This window comes from Physeter macrocephalus, chromosome 9 (assembly GCF_002837175.3).
Source record: "Physeter macrocephalus isolate SW-GA chromosome 9, ASM283717v5, whole genome shotgun sequence".
Classification (NCBI taxonomy): Eukaryota; Metazoa; Chordata; class Mammalia; order Artiodactyla; family Physeteridae; genus Physeter; species Physeter macrocephalus.
In genome coordinates, this window is record NC_041222.1 from 62,735,930 (window position 1) to 62,758,341 (window position 22,412).

Genomic DNA, 22,412 nt, shown 5'->3' on the forward strand with positions numbered 1-22,412 from the left:
AACGGGAGAGGCCACAACAGAGGGGGGCGGGCGTACCACAAAAAAAAAAAAAAAAAAAAAAAAAAAAGGTGAAGTATAGAGGATTTTTAAGGCAGTAAAAGTATTTCATATGACATTGCAATGGTGGATACATGACACTATGCATTTATCAATACCCATAGAATTTTACAGCACAAAAAGTGAACTTTAATGTATGCAAATATATGTGTGTGTGTGTGTGTGTGTGTGTGTGTATGTATGTATATATATATATATATATATATCCCAGAAATGGAATGAAAGATCCCAGGAATGAAAAAAGGAATGAGCTATCAAGTCACACAAAGAATATAGCTGTTTTACAAACTGTATTCCAAATGTGGGAAAAAACCTCGCTGGAGGTGGTAGAGTAGAAAGGTGCTAGCCTAAATGTATGGGTTCACTTTTAATAGAATGTATCAACAGATGTCCTGAATTAGCAGTGTATCTTCGTGCTAGATTTTTGGGGGCATGATTCTCCAGTTAAATTCTGCACTGATTTGTAGAAGGCCTGTGGTGTTAAGACTTCACCATTATAGAGCCGAGAATTGGGTAAATTGACAATGATGTCAAGGTCTTTAGGGCTGGATACTTCAAGATTATCTAGTCTAACACATAGTTTTTCAGATGAGGGAACTAAGGAGAGCAACATTAAATGACTTGCTCAAGGTCACATGGCTAGTGGCAGAGTTGGGCCCAAAGGCTCAGTGTTTTGATTTTCATTCCAAGTCTTTTCCCACTGCTTCTCTATACTTGGTGAACATATATGAAAGCCTTGTGTGTAGATACATGCACAATTGGTTGCATTTTTAAACATTCTTAATCACTTTGGGATTTCAGGTTATCTGTTTTATTATTTCCCTTTTCTCCTTAAGCCCTGTTAATTGCATACCCCACTGCAGTGATAGTAGATCATCAGATACCACATAGGAAATGCAAAATCTAAAATCAGGACAGATTAAGCCACAGAGATTTTTAAAAAGTATATTGTCCTAGGAAAGCTCAACATTATGCTCCTGATGTCAAATATTAACAGCATCTTGGAAATATATTTCTTTGTATGAACCTTGCATTTCACCTTCAGCATTTCATAGTAGGAGAAAACTGATAAGCTATTCATGGATGTTTTTGACACCTGGCTAGTATTTATTCTTTGGGGGGTACATTATTAGAGAGAGATGGAGGAACAATGTTTCTTAAATCTCTTCTCTGCTCCATATTCTAACCCATACATACATTGTCTACTTAATCTATGAAACTTTTTTTAGTTTCCTAAAGCGGGTGGTGTGATGAAACCATATGTTTCATAATTATGAACTCACAAGTCTTTTTGTTTTTTATGGATTGTGTGCTTGTGCTCATGAGAAAAAAAAAAAAATCCCTCCAGATTGTGAGCATGGATTTCATCAGAGCATGGATTTCATCTGTTTTTGTTTCTTGCTTGGTTTCTAGCACATAGAAGAGTGAATGGTATACTGTAGGAACTCAGAAATTTTGTGAAGCAAATAAATGAATGAATGAATAGATTAAATCTTATCAATTTGGTAACTTTTTAATTTTTATTAATGTTAATGGTGTTTTGAAATCACATTGCTGTGAGATGTATAGTATTATAAAATTATGTTGTCAGGCATAACTCAAATGCCATTTCCTCCAATAAATATTGCACTTTACACCTTTCTTTTAGCAGTTTTCACTTTCTATTCTCTAGTCCAGAAACAGCCGATTGTCCCTATTAGACTATATGCTTCTTAAGGATAGATAATGCCTGGTTCATCTTTGTATCTTATCTAGTAATAACTATGTATAATCAATATGAAAAATATTAAAATTGTGATATTTAATCGATGCATGCTAATTGTAAATCTACTCTATAACTTAGTGTGAATGAATCGATTAATTTAATGATTGAGCATCTGTTTGAGGGCCTAGTGTGTACAGTTATTTGGGATACAGCATTAAACAGAAATCCATGGTTCATGCCCTCATTGGCTTATAGTCTGTCAGGGGATGGAGATATTAAATAAATAATGACAATAAAGTCATTATCCTGTGCAAGCACATGATGGGGATCTGACCAAGGCTATGTATCAGGGAAGGCCCTCAGGAAGTCATTTTAAAGGGAGAACTGAAAGGTGATAGAAATTAGGCAGAGGATGATAGAAATTAGGGAGAAAGGGGAGAGTATTATAGGGAGATGAAACAGCAGGTGAGAAGAAAGCCCAGATGGCTTGATTAGAGATCTGAAAGAAGTTTAGTGTAGTTCAGTGGAGAGTGGAGAAAAGCAAGAAATGAGACTGGAAAGAGGCCAGATTATGAAGGGTTTGTGAATTGGGCTAAGTACTTTATCTTAAGCATAAATTTTTTCAAGCTGATTAATGACATGATCAAATTTTTATATCTGAAAGGTCATTCTGGCATTTTAGTGTCTTTGGACTTGGAGTTATTGGGATGTATTGTAATCTAAATAGATCCGAAACATTTGTAAAGTCTTCCTCCTCTGAGTGGGAAGAACTTAAGAGGAGGGACTTGACAAATTACTTTACCTCTCTCTGCCTCAGTTTCTGTATCTGCATAATGGGATAATAATATTTTTATTTCATAGGGTTGTGGTGAGGATTGATTGAGTTTAAAGGCATAAAGTGCAGTAACTTGCACACTCTGAGTGCTAACAAGTTGACAAGTAAATGTTAACTGTTATCATCATCTTCTTGGGATGTCTGTATGTCTTTGTTTTACATAGGACCTTACCTGTTGAGGTTTTCCAAAAATGCATGCATACTCCTGGAAAAATGGATCCTAACATCTATAATTCTAAAAAAGGTTCTCAGGTGATTCTGATGTTCACCAAAGGCTGGTCCTGGAGATGTAGATGCTATTCTAGTGTGCAAGAAGAGGCCCTCTTAGTCCTGGGCATCAGGCTTGTGCGCTCCAGGTGTTGAGTCATTCTCCCCAGTGTACAAAGAACTGTTTGGCATGGGTTTAGGTGGGTCATGGTGGAATAGAAGAGTCATGAAAAAAAGATACCCTCAGTGGTATCATAGTTTATGATATGTCATGAACTCTAAGTTGATGTTTGACACTTACTTGCTTGGTACTCTGTTTAAATCAGTTACTGGCTTATGCATTCCATGACTTAACTTGCAGGTCAGAAGTTTCATGTATCCAAATAATGGCACCGTTTCTATGGTATCTGTATTGTGAACCATCCCAGTTACAAGAATATGCTAAACTCCGACTAGCTCTGCTCAAAGTCTTACTTCACCCCCGGGTTGTTTGTGACAAAGAACAACCATCAATATTGGAACAACAGATGCTACAACTGTGTTGCGACATGGTTCCATGTTTGCAGGTAAGGCCTTTCCTCCTCCTTCACTAATATAGCACCAGCATTAGTAAGTGGTGATTGTTATTTTTGTACATAAAATAGAGCCCATGTGATCTGGCAAACAGCTCTAGAAATGCTTGCAGGGTTTTGGAGATCATGAAGGAAACAAATCTAGATTTCACTTTAATATATACAATGTTAACTAAATTCACAGAAATATAAATCAACATAGTCCATTTAGGATTAGTAGGAATGAAAACTATAAGAAAGACTTCTCAGGGAAAATAATTTTGCATTGAGTTTTTCCTTGTACTGGAGACTGAGAGGGTTATAAGGAAAAAAAAATGTCCTCTTTGTGTAAGTTTGGAAAAAAGGCATCTCTCTGGGCAGATGCAGCCCTAGGGATGCAGGGCTTGACCAGCTGAGTGCTGACTAGATTCCAGTTTTCACAAGTCCCCTTACAGTATATGTGGTGACCCTGATGGATCCTGCTCTTGGGAAGGCCACAGTCTAGTAAGAGAGCTAAAACAAGTATATATATTTGTATAATTCAAAGTAGATGGATGAAGTATTTTATCCATACAGAGGTATGGATAAAATGCTTAGGGAATTCAGGAGAGATAAATTTGAGCTAATGTCTCTATAACTACAGATTTTAAAAAAATTCCAGTTGCCAGCTTGTTGTGATTTGAGTGTAGTGATTCATTTATCCTATCCCACCATCTAGGTTTGTTGTTTGCCTAGAATCTGAACACCATGCTGCTTAGCTGATGGAGGGAATCTGTGATTATTTTTCAAGGTGATCACTTGAGGTCACAGATGACCTGTTTTAAGTTTGTGTTAGCAAGGAGTCACTAGAGTGACTCTTTTATGGCTCATAAATAGGCTTTCCTGTAATCAAGGCAGAGAAAAGTTAATTCAAGTCAATTCTCCTGTGGCTTTTCCAAAGCTTTTGTTTTGTGTGGGCAGTAAAGCAATGTATAGGCGGATGTCTTGAACTAGCGTACAGTTTTTCCATACGATGCTTGCATTACCCTGTTCTGTGCTCTCTGGTAGATGTTTGCCTTCATCGTCATCAACCTGTATTGACAAGCCTAAATACTTCTAGAAGTGTGCTCTGTGCAATATTTCTGGAAATCTGTGGCTTGTTGATATAGTCAAGATAGGTGAGGAAAAAAGAGATCCATCATTTGGAACTAATGGGACTAGTGACATAAATACATTTAATAACTTAACAAATCAGCTTCATTGGAATGAAGAATTTGAGAGTTGGGAGGGGTCTTAGTGGCAATGTCATCCATTTTCCCATGGGTTATAGGTACCTCTTATCCTCTCTGAGAGACAACCATCCCACGACTAATTAAATATTTTAGTGATAGGAAGCATGCTATTTTTCAAGGCAACCATTTATTATTATTTTTTTTAGCAAGTACTTCTAATTGACCTGCATTTTCCTAAGATTACCCATTAGTCCTCCTTCTTCTCAGAACAAAGCAAAATAAGCTTTTAAAAAAGTTCATCTGCATCCTATCTTGTGTTGTTTCTCCCTTCCTTTTCTTCCCTTTGATCCTTTACTCCCTCCCTCCCTCCTTTCTTTTCTTCATCAGTTTCTTTACTTCTCCACATGAAATGGTTTTGACTTTTCACTGTTATTTGCAAGGAATTCTCTAGTTTATTGGTGTTGAGAATGTGTCACTATGAAATGTTCTTCTTAGAGCTGAATACAGTAGTACAGATGTGGTCTGATCCATACTGAGCATTTCAATACCATCATGTTAATTAAAAATTTTTTTCCTGAGAAATAGCTGTCAACCCTATTGACCCATAGGTCAATGAGATGATGGTCAGTGAAACTCTTGTTTCTTTTTCTTCTCACTCCAATTGTTCTTCCATTTTGTATTTATGGAATTGTCTTTTTCTGGACTTAACCTGCCTTGAACTTCACTGTTGACTTTGGTCCCAGTAGTTCTTTTTCATTGTGACTTTTGTCATCTCACATATTATTCATTACACATGTTCTATTTCTACATTAAGAGAAACCATTACTTACAAAGTATTCTTGTTAAGAATTTTGGTAATGTTAAAGATTAGAGAGCCTTTAATGCTAAGTTGCTGAGGTTGTCTTTCAAAATTTTTTTTTGTTAGGGAAAATTTCAAGTATGTACAAAAAAATGCACTCAAGGAAATATATTGTCAAATAAATATGGGGCTTTACTTTGTTTTAAATTCCTTTCTTTTCTTAGTGGCCTTTTGCCTTTGCCATTGTATATTTGCAAAAGAATGAAATAATTTAGCTACTGTACTGTTCACATTTATTTTTTATAACTTAAGTATTCTCTGCTGTCTCCTCCGCTTGACCTTTTAATAGTTTTTTTTCTTCTTGTTTGTTTGGAATTAACTTCTCTCTCTGTGTATAACTTATAGTCATTTTGGATTATTATGGTGGTAACGACTGGTGAAAGGTACAGCTGGTTAACTGTAGGCTTTCCTCTTGATGAATTTAACAGACACAAGGCTCCTGATTGAAGCAGATGGTTCATTGTTTGTAATCTCTGGGAAATGCCAGTGTGTCTGTGAGCAGGACCATATCCTTAATACTAACTCCAGAATTTTGATCAGAACAGCTGGGTTTGAATTGAATTGGGATTTTCAAGAGCACCCAAGTCCTTCCTATCTAATACATTAGCCAGTTGAGAAGACACTACCATTTGAATGTCTTTCACTGCATTTGCCAAGTGGGGAATGATGCTCTCAGTTAAGGTTGTCTGAGCAAATTTCATTCAGATGAAGGGCTTAGCAGTGCATTAGAATAACACGCCAACCCTTTTCTTCCAGGTAGCTATGTTGAAATTTTAGAAAGAAGAGTCCATTTGGAGAACTCAGAACCAACTTTAATTAATTTCCTTCAACATGTTGGTGCTGTCATGTAATTTGTCTTTAAAAATCTGCACTCAGAGTAGTTAGAAAAATAAATGAAAAGAATTTGTGCCAGCCAGCAGTAACAAAAACAGTAGCAAATTGTGTTTTGGTTAGTGACAAAAGGAGAAAGCAGAGTTGTATGGTTTAACTCTCTCTGAGTTACATAAATTTCTTCTTTCCTTTTAAGTCTTTATAGGTTTAGAGGAAAAAAATTTTTATTGGTAAAGCTTCTTGTAGAAGCTAAAATTATCCTTTGGTTTGTGTATTGTTTTAATGTCACAAGATTGTTTCTCAAACAGATAAGAGATTTGATACAGACAACAGAAGTGATGCTGTTTATCGAAGAAGTATATTTAAGCCTTTTGCGTCATCCTGTTTTCTGGAAAATTCAGCTTATCCAGATGACCCTTCAGCTGCTGTGTGTCTGTGAAGTCAGCTTAAACATAACTGGGGAATGCTCATCTTTAATTCACCTTTTAGAGCACAGTGTTGAACTTCTGAAAGAGGTAAGGATAGTAAGAAGTTTTAATGTCAGTTATCTTAATTAGGTCTTTTAGTAGCAGGGTGGGTGTGCTCTCTTACTTTCTTGCATATCAAAGGTGTTTTGATCTAATACTATTAGACCATACTAGTAATGCATCAATAGTACTACTATCATTTATTATAAAAATGAGTCATTAAATACTCTTTGGAGCATCAGTTAAGGGTCTACCACTGTGGTTTTTTTTTTCATTTATTCATGTAGAACACAAGTATTGAACACTTATATGCCGCACCCTATAGAAGAATTCAGTTGACCCTTGAACAACTTAAGAATTAGGGGTGCCAATCCTCCACGCAGTGGAAAATACACATATAACTTTACAGTCGGCTCTCCCTATCTGGAGTTCTGCATCCGTTGATTCAACCAACTGCTGATTGTGTAGTACTGTAGTACATATCTATCGACAAAAATCCATGTACCAGTGGACCTGTGCAGTTCAAACCCATGTGTTATTCAAGGGCCACTTGTAGTTAGATGAAAAGGCCATTCTGTGACCTCAGGGGGCTTACAAACATGCAAATAATTGTAGTACAATAAGGTAAGTTGCTTGTATGGGGGTATATTTAAAGTACAATGGGAGCACAACTTAAGGGAGGTAGGGCATGAGTTCAGATTTGAGGAAGTCTGAGTAGGAGTTTGCTTGGTACAAACCAGAGGCTGGGAAGGCGTTCCAGCTGCTGGAACAGCATGTGCCCAGGCACAGAAACATGAGCGAGCAGGCAGGCATGGCTTGTTCAGAAAAAAAGTGTTGAGTGTTGCCAAAGGATTAAGGTGTAAGAGATAAGGCTGGGCCTATCATGAAGGGTCTTCCATACCACACAAATGAGCTTATATCTTGTCTTCTAGGCAGTGGCATGCTATGGAAGACCTTTCAGCAAAGAGGTGCCCTCATATTTTTGTGTGTGGAAGATCATTCTGGTGGGAGAGTGGAGGAGGGTTTAGAGCAGAGCGACACTAATAGGGCAGGAAGTGAGGCGGGATGTATTAGACTGCTAGGGCTGCCTTAACAAAATATCACAGACTGAGTGGCTTAAACAACAGAAATTTATATCTCACAGTTCTGAAGACTAGGAAGTCCAAGATGAGGGTGCTGCCCAATTTGATTCCTAGTAAGGGCTCTCTCTCTTCCTGGCTTGAAGAAGGCTGCTCTCTCACTGTGTCCTCACAAAGTGTAGAGAGAGCAAGAATGAGGTCTCTATTGTTTCTTCTTATAAGAACACTAATCCTTTTGTTTTAAGGCCCCACCCTTATGATCTCATTTAACTAATTACTTCCTTACCCCAAATACAGTCAGTTGGCACTTAGGGCTTCTAGGTATGTATTTTGGTAGGGGAGATCTCAGTCCATGGCAGGGGCTAATTAGGGAAATTAGAACAGGAAAAGAGAAATATAGGACATTAAATCAATAGGGCTTTGTGATTGATTACATGGTCAAGGAGAAGGTCCTTGGTAGAGTCTCAGCTTTCTATTTTGGGCAACTGGATGGTGCCGTTCACTTGAGAAATGGTAGCCGATGCTGAAGGGAAGATGATAAACTTAGTTTTAGATATGCTTGGTTTGAGGTATGCATGGGTCATAGATGGATATATGGTTTTAGAATTCAGGATAGAAGCCTAGGCTAAAGGTATAGACTTGTAAATAGATTTCTGCTTTGGGGTGGAAGTTTTAACCGTGGACTTCATGACAGGGCTTGGGATAGAATTCCAGGGGCTGTTAATATTTGGAGTGTACTGATAAAGAGAAGTCTGAGAAAGTACAGCTAGAAGGATTGTATAACAAGAAGAAGAGACAGATGACCATTCCCCCTTTTGAGATACTCCATCCCATGTCATCTGTCTCAGACATGAAAATCAAGGGAAGGAATATCTCAAAAAGGGGAATGGTCAACAGTGTCCTGGGGAGAGGATTTAAGTACGGGATAGAAAGTCCCCTTAGGATCCAGCAAGTAGAAATTTATTGCTCATATTAGAGGAAGCAGTTTCAGCAGAGTGATGGTGATAGGAACCAAATTGGAATAAGGGAGTGAATGGTAACTGAGGAAACAGAGGAAGTGAGCGTAGATTTTGGTGGGAGGTGGGAGCCGAGGAAGGCTCAAGTAATCTTTTGTCAGTTTTGTGACTAGCATGGTTTGATGGGTGCTGGGACTTTATATATAATATTATATAATGGTATATTTGTGTTATATTAATATTGTATATATATTCTAGTATAACAGTAATATATATAGTAATATTAAAAATATAATATGCATATTATCTATTAGAAATAATAGTAATATATAGTAACACGTAATATATGGTAATATATTATAAATTATATAATTAATATAATAAAATAATAGTCATTCCCATTCAGATATTTATTTATATCAATTGTATATAACTATACCTGTTAGATATAGCTCTAATAGATAATATATTGATATATATTATACTAACAATACAAAAATATGTAGAAAATATGGATATATAATATTTATAGATAAATAATATATAGAAAATATTATATAGATAATATTATATAGTTAAATTACTTGGAATTGCCTGTCTTAACCATAAATGTAATGTACTTAACAGGTAAATCCCATAATGTTCCTTTGTGTTTGTGTAGATTTATGTGAGTAGTAGACAGTTTTTTACGGCAAACACTTTGCTATAGCAGTTAGCGTGAAACAGACAAGATCTGTGATGTTTATATTCCAGTCAAATTGTTCAGAATAGAGTGAATAAAAATCACTAGGCAGATTTTATTAAAAATGCAGGACTTCCCTAGTGGCACAGTGGTTTAGAATCCTCCTGCCAATGCAGGAAACACCAGTTTGAGTCCTGGTCCGGGAAGATACCACATGCCGCGGAGAAATTAAGCCCGTGCGCCATAACTACTGGGGCCCGCGCACCTAGAGCCCGTGCTCCGCAACAAGAGAAGCCACTGCAATGAGAAGTCTGCTCACTGCAACGAAGCGTAGGCCCCTCTTGCTGCAACTAGAGAAAGTCCGCGCGCAGCAATGAAGACCCAACACAACCTAAATAAATAAATAAATAAAATTGATTCTTTAAAAAAAAAAAAAAAAAACAAATGCCTAGGGCCTACCCCTAGAGGTATTGACTTAGCAGGGCTGTGTGGGGCCCAGGCATCTGCATTTTAAATGAGTACCCTCAAATAATTTTCATAATTTTTTTTTTTTTTTTGCATGTAAGGCAAACATCCTTGTAAGCATCAAACAGAGCAAGAAACAGAACTTTTATGGCCACCCCAGAAGTTTTCCAGGAGCCCAGTCCTAATCACAACCTCCTTTCTCCCCTGACTATCCTGACTTCTATAGTAGTAGCTTCTTTACGTTTCTCTATAGTTTTACCGCCTATGTGTGTATCTGTACATATCATAATACAGTTTTGTTGTGTGCATGTGTGATCTATCTTTTAGGTATCTTTTACACTAAAGATGGTCTCCTTCCATTCCTTTCCCTACCTCTTTTCTTACTGGCAGTTTGTTTACATATGGAAAAACCTGGCTTATATGAGCTATGGAGTTTTGTACATCTTGATATCTGCTGATTGAACCTTGTGGCTCACTTTGACATGTTTCCCAGTTAATAGGTAGTTGGCTATAGAGGCTTGATCAGATTCAGGTTTTTGTTCTGTTTTGTTTTTCATTTCTAAGACTACAGGGAATGGTGTGTTCTTTCATCAAGAAGCACATAATATATGTTGCTCTTCTTTTTATGATGTTGGTCGCTGTTGATGCTCAATGCCTAGTTCCATTAATTCATTAGGAGTTAAAGAAATGATGGTCTATTTCTATCTATTCTTCTTCATTTATTAGCTGGAATACTTCTATTAAAAGAAGTATTTGGTTCTATCTACTATTCGGTTATCCAGTGGTAGAGTTTATATAGAAAAGTTAGGATAAATGCTTGACACTTTCCCTTTACATACTAATTTCTAAAAGTATTGTGAACTTATAGATTTAAACATATTTGATGCAATTCAATTTCTTACAGATGGCATCCACATTAAAATTCAAATTGTCCTGTTTTTGGCCAGTAGGAATCTTTTAAAGTTGGCTCTTGAGTCCAACTTTAAAAATATTATTGATTTTTATTTTTAGCTGTGTTGGGTCTTTGTCGCTGTGTGAAGGCTTTCTCTAGTTGTGGTGAGCGGGGGCTGCTCTTCATTGCGGTGTGAGGCCTTCTCATTGCAGTGGCTTCTCTTGCTGTGGAGCACAGGTCTAGCCGTGTGGACTTCAGTAGTTGTGGTGCGCCGGCTCTAGAGCTCAGGCTCAGTAGTTGTGGCGCATGAGCTTAGTTCCTCTGCGGCATGTGGGATCTTCCTGGACCAGGGAATGAACCCATGCCCCCTGCATTGGCAGTCGGATTCTTAACCACTGCACCACCAGGGATGTCCCAAAAATATTACTGATTTTAATGTAGAATTACAGAATACTTTTATTTAGAGCAATGAAATGGTATCTGTGGGAGAAGGTCATATTTATATTGTGTCTTCCTTCTGCCCAATATTTTAACAATTTTAGAAGTAAAAAATATGTAGAACTGTTAAAATACTTGTGTTATGAAATTTCCTGTCCCCCAACTCTGTCCCAGTGTTTCTGAGGTGTAAAAAAGAGCCTAGGAAAATTAATTTGCAAACATATATCCTTTAGGTCTATATACCCTTTAATTTGAAACAAAATGAAGTAGAATAAATCAATCTTATTTAGAGGCTATACCTGTATTCCTGTATCACTGAGTTTATCAGCTAGATATTCAATTCAAATATTACATTAACTTTTCTTTTCCCCTTTGTTCTTTTTCTACTTTTATATTAGATTTATTTCATTGCACACTGGAAATGGATGTATTTCTTAGGCTACTTTAGTTTCAGTGTATTTGGTCTTAGTTGAACTATTTTTAGCCTTATTTAAATGATAACTTAAGGTGCTTTCCATTTCAAGCAAAATATATGTACTATTTTTTTCTATAAATTTATTTATTTATTTACTTTTAATTTTTTGGCTACATTAGGTCTTTGTTGCTGCATGTGGGCTTTCTCTAGTTGTGGTGAGCGGGGGCTACACTTCGTTGCAGTGCGCGGGGCTTCTCATTGCAGTGGCTTCTCTTGTTGCAGAGCATGGGCTCTAGGCACGCGGGCTCCAGTAGTCGTGGCGCACAGGCTTAGTTGCTCCACGGCATGTGGGATCTTCCCAGACCAGGGATGGAACCCGTGTCCTTTGCATGGCAGGCGGATTCTTAACCACTGTGCCACCAGGGAAGTCCCGAAACATATGTACTCTTAACAGAAAATGATATTGATTGTGAGGAGACTAGGTAGCTCTCAAAGTGAAGAGCGCTATACATCCAGCTTTAGTAAGGCTGGGGACCCCTGTTTCCTAACACATTGCTATCAGATGATTCAATCCCACCCACCTTTCTTCAATGTGTATCTCAGTTTACGTTGTCAGATTACTAGGAAAAATGATCTGATTGGCCCAGCTTGGATCAGTCAACTCTGAGCAGAGGACAGTGTAGGTAGAAAAGCCATGACATGGGATTGTGTCAGCTGGGCTGCCATCTTTGTTGTGTCTGCTTCAGTTACCTCTGATGTACCGCTGATGTAGTGTGGACTTCAAGGGTTTGCTGTCATTAAGACTCCTGTGACATCTGTGGTCCAGTATAAAGGCATTTCTTTACTTCTTCAGATAGGCTCTAAGTTAGCCTTTGTTGCCCCAGAAGTAGACCCTAAGTTTCCCTAAAGGCAAAAGCAGAACCTGGGTTTCCACAAATGCAAAGGCTTATGCAACAGGAGTTCATTTGCAGGTGTGATCTCAAGAAGCAGGTGGGAGAGAGACAAGAAGGGTGAAATATTAAAGATGAGAGAGACAATGCAAGTATTACCAAGTTGGCCACTGCTATAAGCAATCAGTTGCTCAATATCACAGAATATGCTAAGAAGTGTTATGGAATATGTCTCAGAACCTGCCAGAAGGATGCAGAATAAAGGGGGAAGCATTTGTCCCTGGGCTTCTATTGCCAATTTGTCAAGCCTATGGGGCTTTAACTTCCCTGTACTTCTGGATCTCTCAGTGGCCTGGGACAGGAAGCAAGAGTCACTACAGCAATAGCTATAGTATTTGAAGTAGCATACGAGATGTCCAACACAGGCTTTTCTTAAAAGAGCTCATTAAATGATACCATTCTCAGGTGTTCATTAAAAATCAGTCAGTCACACAAAAATCTTGTAACCTCTCAGAATTGTAAGCAATTTAAAATCATCTAGTTTAATCATTTACCATTACTTTTCCTTATTTTTGGTGTCTTGATCCTTAGTTCTTTTCCTTTCACCCTCTGTTCTGAACAGGCCAGTCTCACTCTTCCTGGAGGATGTCATTTTCATTTATGCCTTCATACCTTTAAGTTCCATTCCTTGAAAATATTTCTAGTGCATTTCAGAACCCTGAGAAGCTACTTTGTGGCCCTTCCAGTGATAGCCTGTGTGAAAAAGGCTTTCCAGTGATAGCATTAGTACAAGTAATACTTTGATTTGTCTGTGATCCTCTTGGTAGCTAGTAAATTTGAAATGTAAATGACCTTGCTGAATTTTGCTTATTTGGTTGGTTTTTTTTTTTTTAAATGAACATGCAGAATTTAAATGCAGTTGAGCAAAATGGGAAAGAATGGTGTGATGGTGTATACTGGAAATATATTGGTTTCAAAATGCATTTGTTGTCCTCAAATAGATAACAGTTGCTTCATTATTCTCAACTATATTTCAAAACAGTGAACACATATAGGCCCCAAGACACAAATTGGAATATATTCCATTAAAAAAAACCATACATTTTCTTCTTTTGCTAGTTGTTAAAAGTCCATAAACGAGCACATTAGAAGATTTTTGCAGTTTAATTTCACTTTCAGATGGTAAGATGTAGATATACATTTATTAATTTGTCCCAGAGTTGATAGCATTTCCAAAATTGTAACTTCTGAGTGTGTCAGACTAAGTTGTTTTCTCTCGAGTGTTTAACACATGACTCTACCTCGCATTTTCTTTTTTTAATTTTTGTGTTTTTTTTTTAATTTTTATTTTTTGCCTGTCCTCATGATTCATAGGTATTTCTGCTCTGCAGGCACTTCTGTAAATTTCAGAATGAAATAATTTTAGCAAAGTGTGCTGGGCCTTTCTTCTTTAGTTCCGTAATACATTATAATTTTCTTTATTTAGAATCTTCAAGTACTATCTTATGCCACTTGCATTTTACTTATAAGAACTTAATGTACATATCCTTTTTTTCTTTTTCATTTCATTTTACTTGGTAAAATTAATGACTTTAAGTTTCTATCATTATGGCTTTGCTATATTTAAATACACTTAATAAATTACTGTAATTTAAAAATAATCTCTGCTTCTCTGTTTCTTTTATTATAATAACAAGATTTATTAAAATTTGTTAAGTATAATTTATTATGTAAGTTGTATAGATGAATCATGTCTGTACTAGGTAAGCAGACAATTGAGCTACTTTCCAGAAATGAAATATTCTTAAGTATTTAAGGTAGTGTTCAGTGGTTTGCAAAGATTGACTGTTTTGAAGACTACAGGTTTTTCCTCTGAATTAATTTGGTTTATAGTTTATTGCTTTATGGCCAGATATAACATTTTGAATTTATATGTGACTGCTGTGGCCTTCAACAGTTCTTCCTTTAATACAGCAGGCTTACTGTAAATAATTTTGTACGATAGGTTTATAATATTTCATGTTAAATTTACTCTTCCTGGATACATGTTATAAAGTCTTGGCTCTGGAAACTTCTTCAACTCTTTACTTTTTTTTAGGATTTTCCTGTTGAACCAGTCATAATTGGAACAGCTTTACTACTACTACAGACTCCAGCAAGTCAGCAGAAGCCAATCTTAAGTCTAGGTAAATAAAAATACACTCACAAGAGTAAAACGTAAGTATAACACAAGTATTGGCAGGAGTCACTTGAACTACATTTCTTGCTGTGCTGTAGAAAAAAAGTCCTGTAAACTTTGAGTGTCCATTCTGGAATTTTTCTGTTTAGTCATTATCAAATAGAACTTTCTTTTTCTTATCCAAAAAGGTGTTTTGTGCAAGGTTCCATATACCATAATTTACCAAGTATCTCAGCTGTTCGTTAGGACATTATGATCTAAATCATATAGCAGTGACATTGGTAAATATTTTGAAGGGCATGCCAGCTTATTCACACTTGTATAGCAAACAGAATCAATAGCATAAAACCCTTGAAGGAAAATAAGTGTTTAGCATTTGCATTTGTTTTTAAAACTCTATATACCTGTACTATTCAAAACTGGTGCCACATTGAATGAGACTTAATGTATGATTATTCTATTAACCTGCCTAGAACAAATGAAAGATAACATTCTTCTGACTATCCAGTATTGACTTAAAGAAAAGTGAGGAAAATGGGGCTAAAGGGAGGCAAAAGAAGTTCTGTTTATGAATAATGTGGTAAAGAATCAAGGTGCCAGGTCTGGCATATTGGCAAACAAGTCACACTTTTCAAATGCGGCTTTTACATTAATGTTGCCTCGCTTTAGTTGGGTCACCATAATCCATGTAATAATGTAGGATCTTGTCTAAATTATGATGTATATGTTATGATGCCAGGATATATTGATACACTGCCACTTTCATTTTAAAAAGCTGCTTGAGGTAAATACCGATTGTGTAGCTCACTCTTCTGGGCATTTTAATTCATCATGATTTTGAGGGGGAATTGCTCTTTCATTTACAGTCTGTCTTGGAAATGGCTTTAGCACATGGAGGGGACCCTTGGCTGTTTTAAGCGCTTTGATTCCTACCCTGCTTTTGCTTATTGGCCCTATGCTCTTTGTACCCTCCTCCCTAGGCCCTTTCTGAACTGCTTTTGCCTTTTTTTCCCATATAGCAGTACGCAAGACATCCTCCTATAGGTATAATTGTCCAGGCCAGTTACTTCTGACAGCCATAGTTTTGTTATTTTTTATTTTTTATTTTTTTGCGGTACGCGGGCATCTCACTGCTGTGGCCTCTCACGCTGCGGAGCACAGGCTCCGGACGCGCAGGCTCAGCGGCCATGGCTCACAGGCCCAGCCGCTCCGCGGCATGTGGGATCTTCCCAGACCAGGGCACGAAGCCGTGTCCCCTGCATTGGCAGGCGGACTCTCAACCACTGTGCCACCAGGGAGGCCCCCATTTTTTAAAAACAGCTTTATTGAGGTAAATTTATTTAACGTGCAGTTCACCATTTTTAAGTGTACAATGACGTGCTTTTTAAAGTAAATTTAGAGTTGTGCAACCAGCACCACAGTCTAATTTTAGAACATTTGCATCAACGCCCCTCCTCCAAATTTCTTGTGCCCATTTACAGTTAATCCTTGTTCCCACCCTCAGCCCCCCAAAACACTAATGTGCTTTCTGTCTCTAAGTGTGTCTCTTCTGGATATTTCATTTAAATGGATTTTGTTTTTTGACAAAAAAAAAAAAATTTCAAAGCCACAGGGAAACCACATTCCTAATTCTGAAGCTATAGTCCTTTATTGTGGCTCATGTATGATAGGCTGATACAGGATCAAACACTCCAATACTTTTATTATTTGTTGGATAGAAGACTTTTTCTTTTGTAAACCAGTGTCTCTGATTTGAAGTTACTTTAGATAGATTGAATAAACCATATTGAAAAATATTGAGCCAGTATGTCATGTTGAAAAGTAATGAAAAACTATTGTTTAGTAGATTGGGAAAGAGTGTTCAAAGAAATAGGATAACCAAGAGAATATTCGTTATTTCAAATTTTAAAAATGCACAGCACTGATACAATGTTATGCTTCTTAATTATTAACACTGGCCTTGATTGTAAATAGCAATTTATAAAAATGCCTGGAAGATCCATAGTAAAGAATATAGAAATGTTTGTATTATATGAATTTCATGTTTTGTTAAAGATAATGGATTTTCATAATAACTGACAATTATGGATTAAGACTAACATTTAGGCAAAAAATGTACATTAGTAGTGTCAGAGCAGCAGGGGTTTGTATTTCATGCCATGTTCAGGTTTGACTTCCAAGTGATTTGAAATATAATATTGGACTTCCCTGGTGGTCCAGTGGTTAAGACTTCATGCTTCCACTGCAGGGAGTGTGGTTTCCATCCCTGGTCAGGGAACTAAGATCCTGTATGCTGCGTGGCACTGCCAAAAAATAAAAATTAAAAAAATATATATATAGTACTGGTAATTCACTGATGTGATTTAAGGTTTATAGAATTTTTTTAGTGTAGTGGGGAAGTTAGTTGATTACTTTAATAATCTTGCTCTGCAGCCTACAAATAACATCTTTCAGTAAATCAGCATTCATTCAATAACTGAAAAGAAAGTATATTTATTCTTTAATTCATTCTGTTCATAGTCTAGGGGAGACTATACATGTAAGTAAGTGATTGTACGTGTGTGTATGTTTCTGATGTATAAGTTGAGTTTACATGTTAAAAACAATAATATAAAAATGCATTGGATTGTTATGCTGGTTATGGACTTTGAGACTGCTGATTTGCTTCTTAGCAGTTACAGCTGAAGGACAGCCCTGCTTCACCTTGTTTACTTCTGCATCTCTTGGTACAATTCTCAGCTGGGTTTGTAAGAGAAGCACACATGTTGATCTTGTTATCCACAGATCAGGAGCTCTGTGGTCTCTTGGTTCTGTTGAGGGCAGAGGATCTGACAGGACATAAAGGCAAAAGTTGAATTTTAAAGGAATTCACATTGACCTAAAAAAGAGTTGATTTTACTTTTTGACATATGATATGCATTATCTCTAAGAGTAACATCAAGTTTTCAATTATATACATTAACAGCTTATTTTAGCTAAGAGTTAATTGTTTCGTTCTTTTTATTTCTAAAAGGATAAGGTTTATCATCTTAGTTATGTGTCTGACCCAGTTGTAAAGGGGCAAGAAAACTTTGCATATTACTCTTAAACAAAATAGCATTTTATTTGACTGTAGTATTAATTTTAAAAACTGGAAATTGTTGTTTTGATAACTAGCTCTGAAGCTTCTCTCTTCTGCTGAGGGTCAGAAAATCCCAAAGTCCTCCTTGCTGCTAGTGATGCCAGTTCTGCAGATATTATCTTCTACTGCCTTGAAAGACTGTATATCCCCAGACGAAGAAGGACCCTCTAGGCAGCAGTTGGCTCTAAACCTTTTAGAAATGGTACAGCAGGAGTGCTACAGAGACGACCACCAAAAGGTAATGAGTTCGTCCTTGTTTCTCTTACATAAAGGTTAACTGGTAATGTGGGGTTTAAGTCACTGCTGATAATCTCACCTCCTAATGATGTATCGGTCTGGGTTTAAATTCTGTCATTGAACTTTACCGTTCTGTCAGGCACTGGTGTAGATGTTAGTATATTCTTCTGGACTGTGAGGGGCGCGGTAGTCCGGCTGTGAAATAAGTTTTGGAAATGCTGTGTAATCTTTTTTGCTTGTTGAGTTGCCAGTGTACATTAGTAGTTAAAGGTTCTGAGGAATCCTGCAGAAAAGGAGCTAGTTCTCTTTAACCTAGTGCTTCTGCAACATTTCTGAGCATGGACCCCTTTTTTGTCATCACTGTCAATTAGTGCGGCTTATTGCTAGACCTGCCACAATCCATGGTGGGGAATCTCAATTGCCTGGAAGTTCTGGGATCTGTAAGAACTAAGAGAACTAAGATGCCTCCTGTATGTGGCCCTACTCTGCTGTCACAATCCATTCCTATCCCTGTCTGCGGGCTTCTTACCCCACTCTGCTTTGTCAGTCTCACTGTTCTGTTAGAATAATGTAAAGTATTGTCAGTGTCTGGTTAGTGGCTGGGTTCTAGGCCTATATTCCTCAGACTTTTTCTTTTTTGGTACTTGAGTTTTGCCTTTGGTAAAATGTAGTATTATTCGCAGCTATGACTTTTATGGGGATTGAATGAGGATTAAAGAAGATAAAACTAGTGAAGCATCTTAAGTTGCCAGAGAGAGAGGCATTACATAAATGCAAGCTAGTGCCTCAGTTGTTCTGTCTGCAAAAGCAGAGATACCTCTAATAATGTATCATTAAATGTTCTGGTGGCAAAAATCCAGGCATTGTTAGGGATTGCTGGTCCTGTTCCTTGTTTGATCATACAGCAGAAAGTAGCCTACAGGCAAATTGAATGTATGCTACAGTTTCCTCAATCCTAATTGTTTGACTAAAACTTTAAAACTTGAAATAGGTAATTGATTTGCATTAAGAGAAGGAAGTTCGGGCTTCCCTGGTGGCGCAGTGGTTGAGAGTCCGCCTGCCGATGCAGGGGACATGGGTTCATGCCCCGGTCCGGGAAGATCCCACATGCCGCGGAGCGGCTGGGCCCGTGAGCCATGGCTGCTGAGCCTGCACGTCCGGAGCCTGTGCTCCGCAACGAGAGAGGCCACAACGGTGAGAGGCCCGCGTACCGCAAAAAAAATAAATAAATAAATAAAAAAGAGAAGGAAGTTCTTGCATCTGCTCTGACAGGACTACACACTGTGGCCAAAAATTTCTAATAGCCTTTTACCTTCCCTCTTGGTTTGCCCAGAGAGAAAAATACTTGGATTCTGAATGGGGGTAGGGACAGGGCACTATGTCTGAGAGTTGTGTTCCTTTAAATCATGAGTGATATGTACTGAGGATCACCCTAAATCTAATGTGTAAGTACTCAGCTTACTATTTGTTCAGGTGTGAGTGAATCTTATTCATCAGCACTAATAGCTGGATTTTTGTCTTCAGCAGCTGGTGAAGAGGGAGGAGGAAGGAATGCTATTAGGGTATAAATACCTCCTGATGCTAGTGTGCTGCTTTCTTGAGCCTTTGAGTGGATATATGATCACCCTTTAAAATAATTTAAGCCACAGTTTACTGTTGGCTTTTCTTCTGCACCCGTCCGGACTCTAGATTCCAAACATACCTGTAAATTTAACTTGCCCCAAACCTCCGAGTCTCTTCCTGAATCTTTGCTTTTGCACAGGATGCTCTTTTGTCTCCTTTGCCTGATCTACGCATTCTTCAAGACCCAGCCAAGTGTTCTCAGCCTCCCTGAGTCAGAATTCATTACTCTTTCCTTTACATCCAAATACTTCTAGCATTACTCAGTTGTGTTGTGTCTTAATTTAGGGGGTGCCTATTTGTACCTTCGACTATGCTGTGAGCTCACTGAGGGAAGGAATCTTGGCCCTTTTCACACTTTGCCTTTATTTGCTAAGCATGTTAATATTTAAATTGCAGCAATTGTTGAACTTTTGGTATTTTTTCCACCCTAGGTGTTTCTACATTATCTTTTTCAGCTGATTATAGATGGGAAAATTAAAAATACTTTAGCAGTTGTTAAACTGAATACTCTATTTTCCACATACTTAAAGAAATAGGTAACACCCTAGCTTATTTGTCTTTGCATCCTCCACACCTGACCTATTGTTGGCCGCATAGTAGACATTCAAGAAATTTCTGTTCAATGAGGAATGTGTGCTTCTGATACGAATACAAAAGATCATTTTACTGTCTTGATTTATTACAGAAAGACTTTGTTTAAAATCATAGATTTTTGTTGTTTATATTTTTATTATTTATTTTTAAATTGGTGACTCTGACTTAGGAGTGTTTGGTTTAGAAATAAAGCATTTCTTCAGAAGTACAATTCTTCTGATAAATGACACCAAGGGTAAATATACTGTACCATGTAGTTCTCTATTACCTATCCATTTCTGAAATGTTGATAACCATGAAATAAAACATATTTTAACTTGTCCCAATTTCTAAGAATTAAAAAAGATATCAAGCCAGCCATTCATCTCTTTAAAATAAAAGATTAACATAATCTAATAAGCTTTTATTTATTTATTTATTTATGGCGTATGAAAAACAGGATCCCTTTGTAGCTGTTAAATGTGATATTTAAAACCACCTATTTGTGTTCTAGGTGAAAAAATCAAACACTGGTTGTAAACTCTAAAGTCCTTAAAATCTTGCTGCCCCCTACCCCAAAGAATGTTGGGGGGAGGGTGGAGAAAGCACCAGTGTATGAGTCAGGGTCTAGTTAGGAGAGAGAAACCACACTGATAATTTGAACAAAGAAAAACTTAATACGAAAAATTGTTAACTAGTAAAACGTGTTTAATTATTGAAAGCTGTAAATGAGGCTCTAAGGAATATTGCAATAACAAATGTAGGGAGCAGTTACTACTTCTAGGACTGAGGGAGAGTACGTAAGGATGGAACTAAATGGATATCCCCGCTCAAGGCTGATATCACAGCTTGTTGGAAAGATTGTAGTTATGGCCTGCTAGCTGGTGAAGTGTGCTGGGAGTGCCATAGGCCAGAGCTGGGTCACAGGAAGCCAACTGCTGGGGTCTCCTGCGTGCCCCTGGCAGCCATGGATAGGTGAAATAAAGTGGGAAAGAGACTTAAAAGCTAAATTCCTGCAATTATATAGTAGGGCAAGATTCAGCTCTGGAGAACTGTTTTAGTCAACAGAAAGATTTAGAGACAGTGTGACTGAGCTAGGATTTGTCACACATTTATTCATTGGTATTTTTTGATAACATACTTTATTCAAACTTAAATAAAGTACTGTGAACTTTATTACCTTGGAATAAAGCAGTGCCTAGTAGGTTTCATTCACAGTTGCTTTGAAGTAGTATATAGTAAGCAGAAAGCATTTTGAATATTTGTCTCTTAAAAAATCAAAATTTGTAATAGATTGTTGTTGTCCTATTTATAGCTAAAGTTAACATTTATTGAGCACATGCTCTGTGTAAGGAGTTATATGGGTCAACTCATTTCTCACAGTAACTTTGAAATAGTTTTGTTTTGCCATTTCCAGCTGTGTGGCCTTGGACTAATGGTTGAAGCTCTCCGGCCCCTGGCCAGATGGGCAACAAAGCCCCTGCTTCATGGTGCTGTTTATTAAGCATGTCTTATGTTCAGGCTCCATTTTAAGTGCTTTGCCATATATTAAGTCATTTGATTTTATCTCAGACTCTTTGAGGTAGCTAATGTTATTGGTCTAATTTTATCCAAGAGTTAACTGAGGCGTAGAGAAGATAGGTAACTTGCCAAGGGTCTTGCGGTGGGAGGCTGGTTATTTTTTAAAATAGATTTATTGAGATAAAATTCTCATACATACGCTTTACTCATTTAAAGTACACAACTCAATGGCTTTTAGTATATTTGCAGAGTTGTGTACACAACAGCACATCAATTTTAGAACCCTTTTATTACTCCGAAAAGAAACCACTCCCAAATAATATTCCATTGTATGGAGATACCGTGTTTTATTTTTCCATTCATCTGTTGAACATTTGGGTTATTTTAATTTTTTGGCTGTTGTGAATAATGCTGTTATGAACACTCCTATACAAGTTTTTGTCTGGACATAGGTTTTCATTTTTCTTGGGTAGATACCTAGGAGTGGAATTGCTATACCATATGGTAACTCCATGTTTGATCATTTGAGGAGCTGCCAGACTTTTCCAAAGCAACTGCACCATTTTACATTACCACTAGCAGTGTATGAAGGTGCCAGTTTCTCTACATCCTTGCCAA

The 22,412-nt window shown here is 37.3% G+C and overlaps 1 protein-coding gene across 5 annotated transcripts in view; it reads left to right on the forward strand.

The window, feature by feature from the left end:
- The window catches only part of FOCAD (focadhesin), a 319,213-nt gene that overhangs the window by 84,415 nt on the left and 212,386 nt on the right, over window positions 1-22,412 (forward strand). For all 5 annotated transcript variants that reach the window (XM_024126842.3, XM_028494027.2, XM_028494026.2 and 2 more), the window contains 4 exons: window positions 3,166-3,370; window positions 6,565-6,771; window positions 14,639-14,726; window positions 17,876-18,078. In XM_024126842.3, coding sequence (XP_023982610.1) covers window positions 3,166-3,370; window positions 6,565-6,771; window positions 14,639-14,726; window positions 17,876-18,078 — 703 coding nt within the window. The remainder of the gene's footprint in view (window positions 1-3,165; window positions 3,371-6,564; window positions 6,772-14,638; window positions 14,727-17,875; window positions 18,079-22,412) is intronic.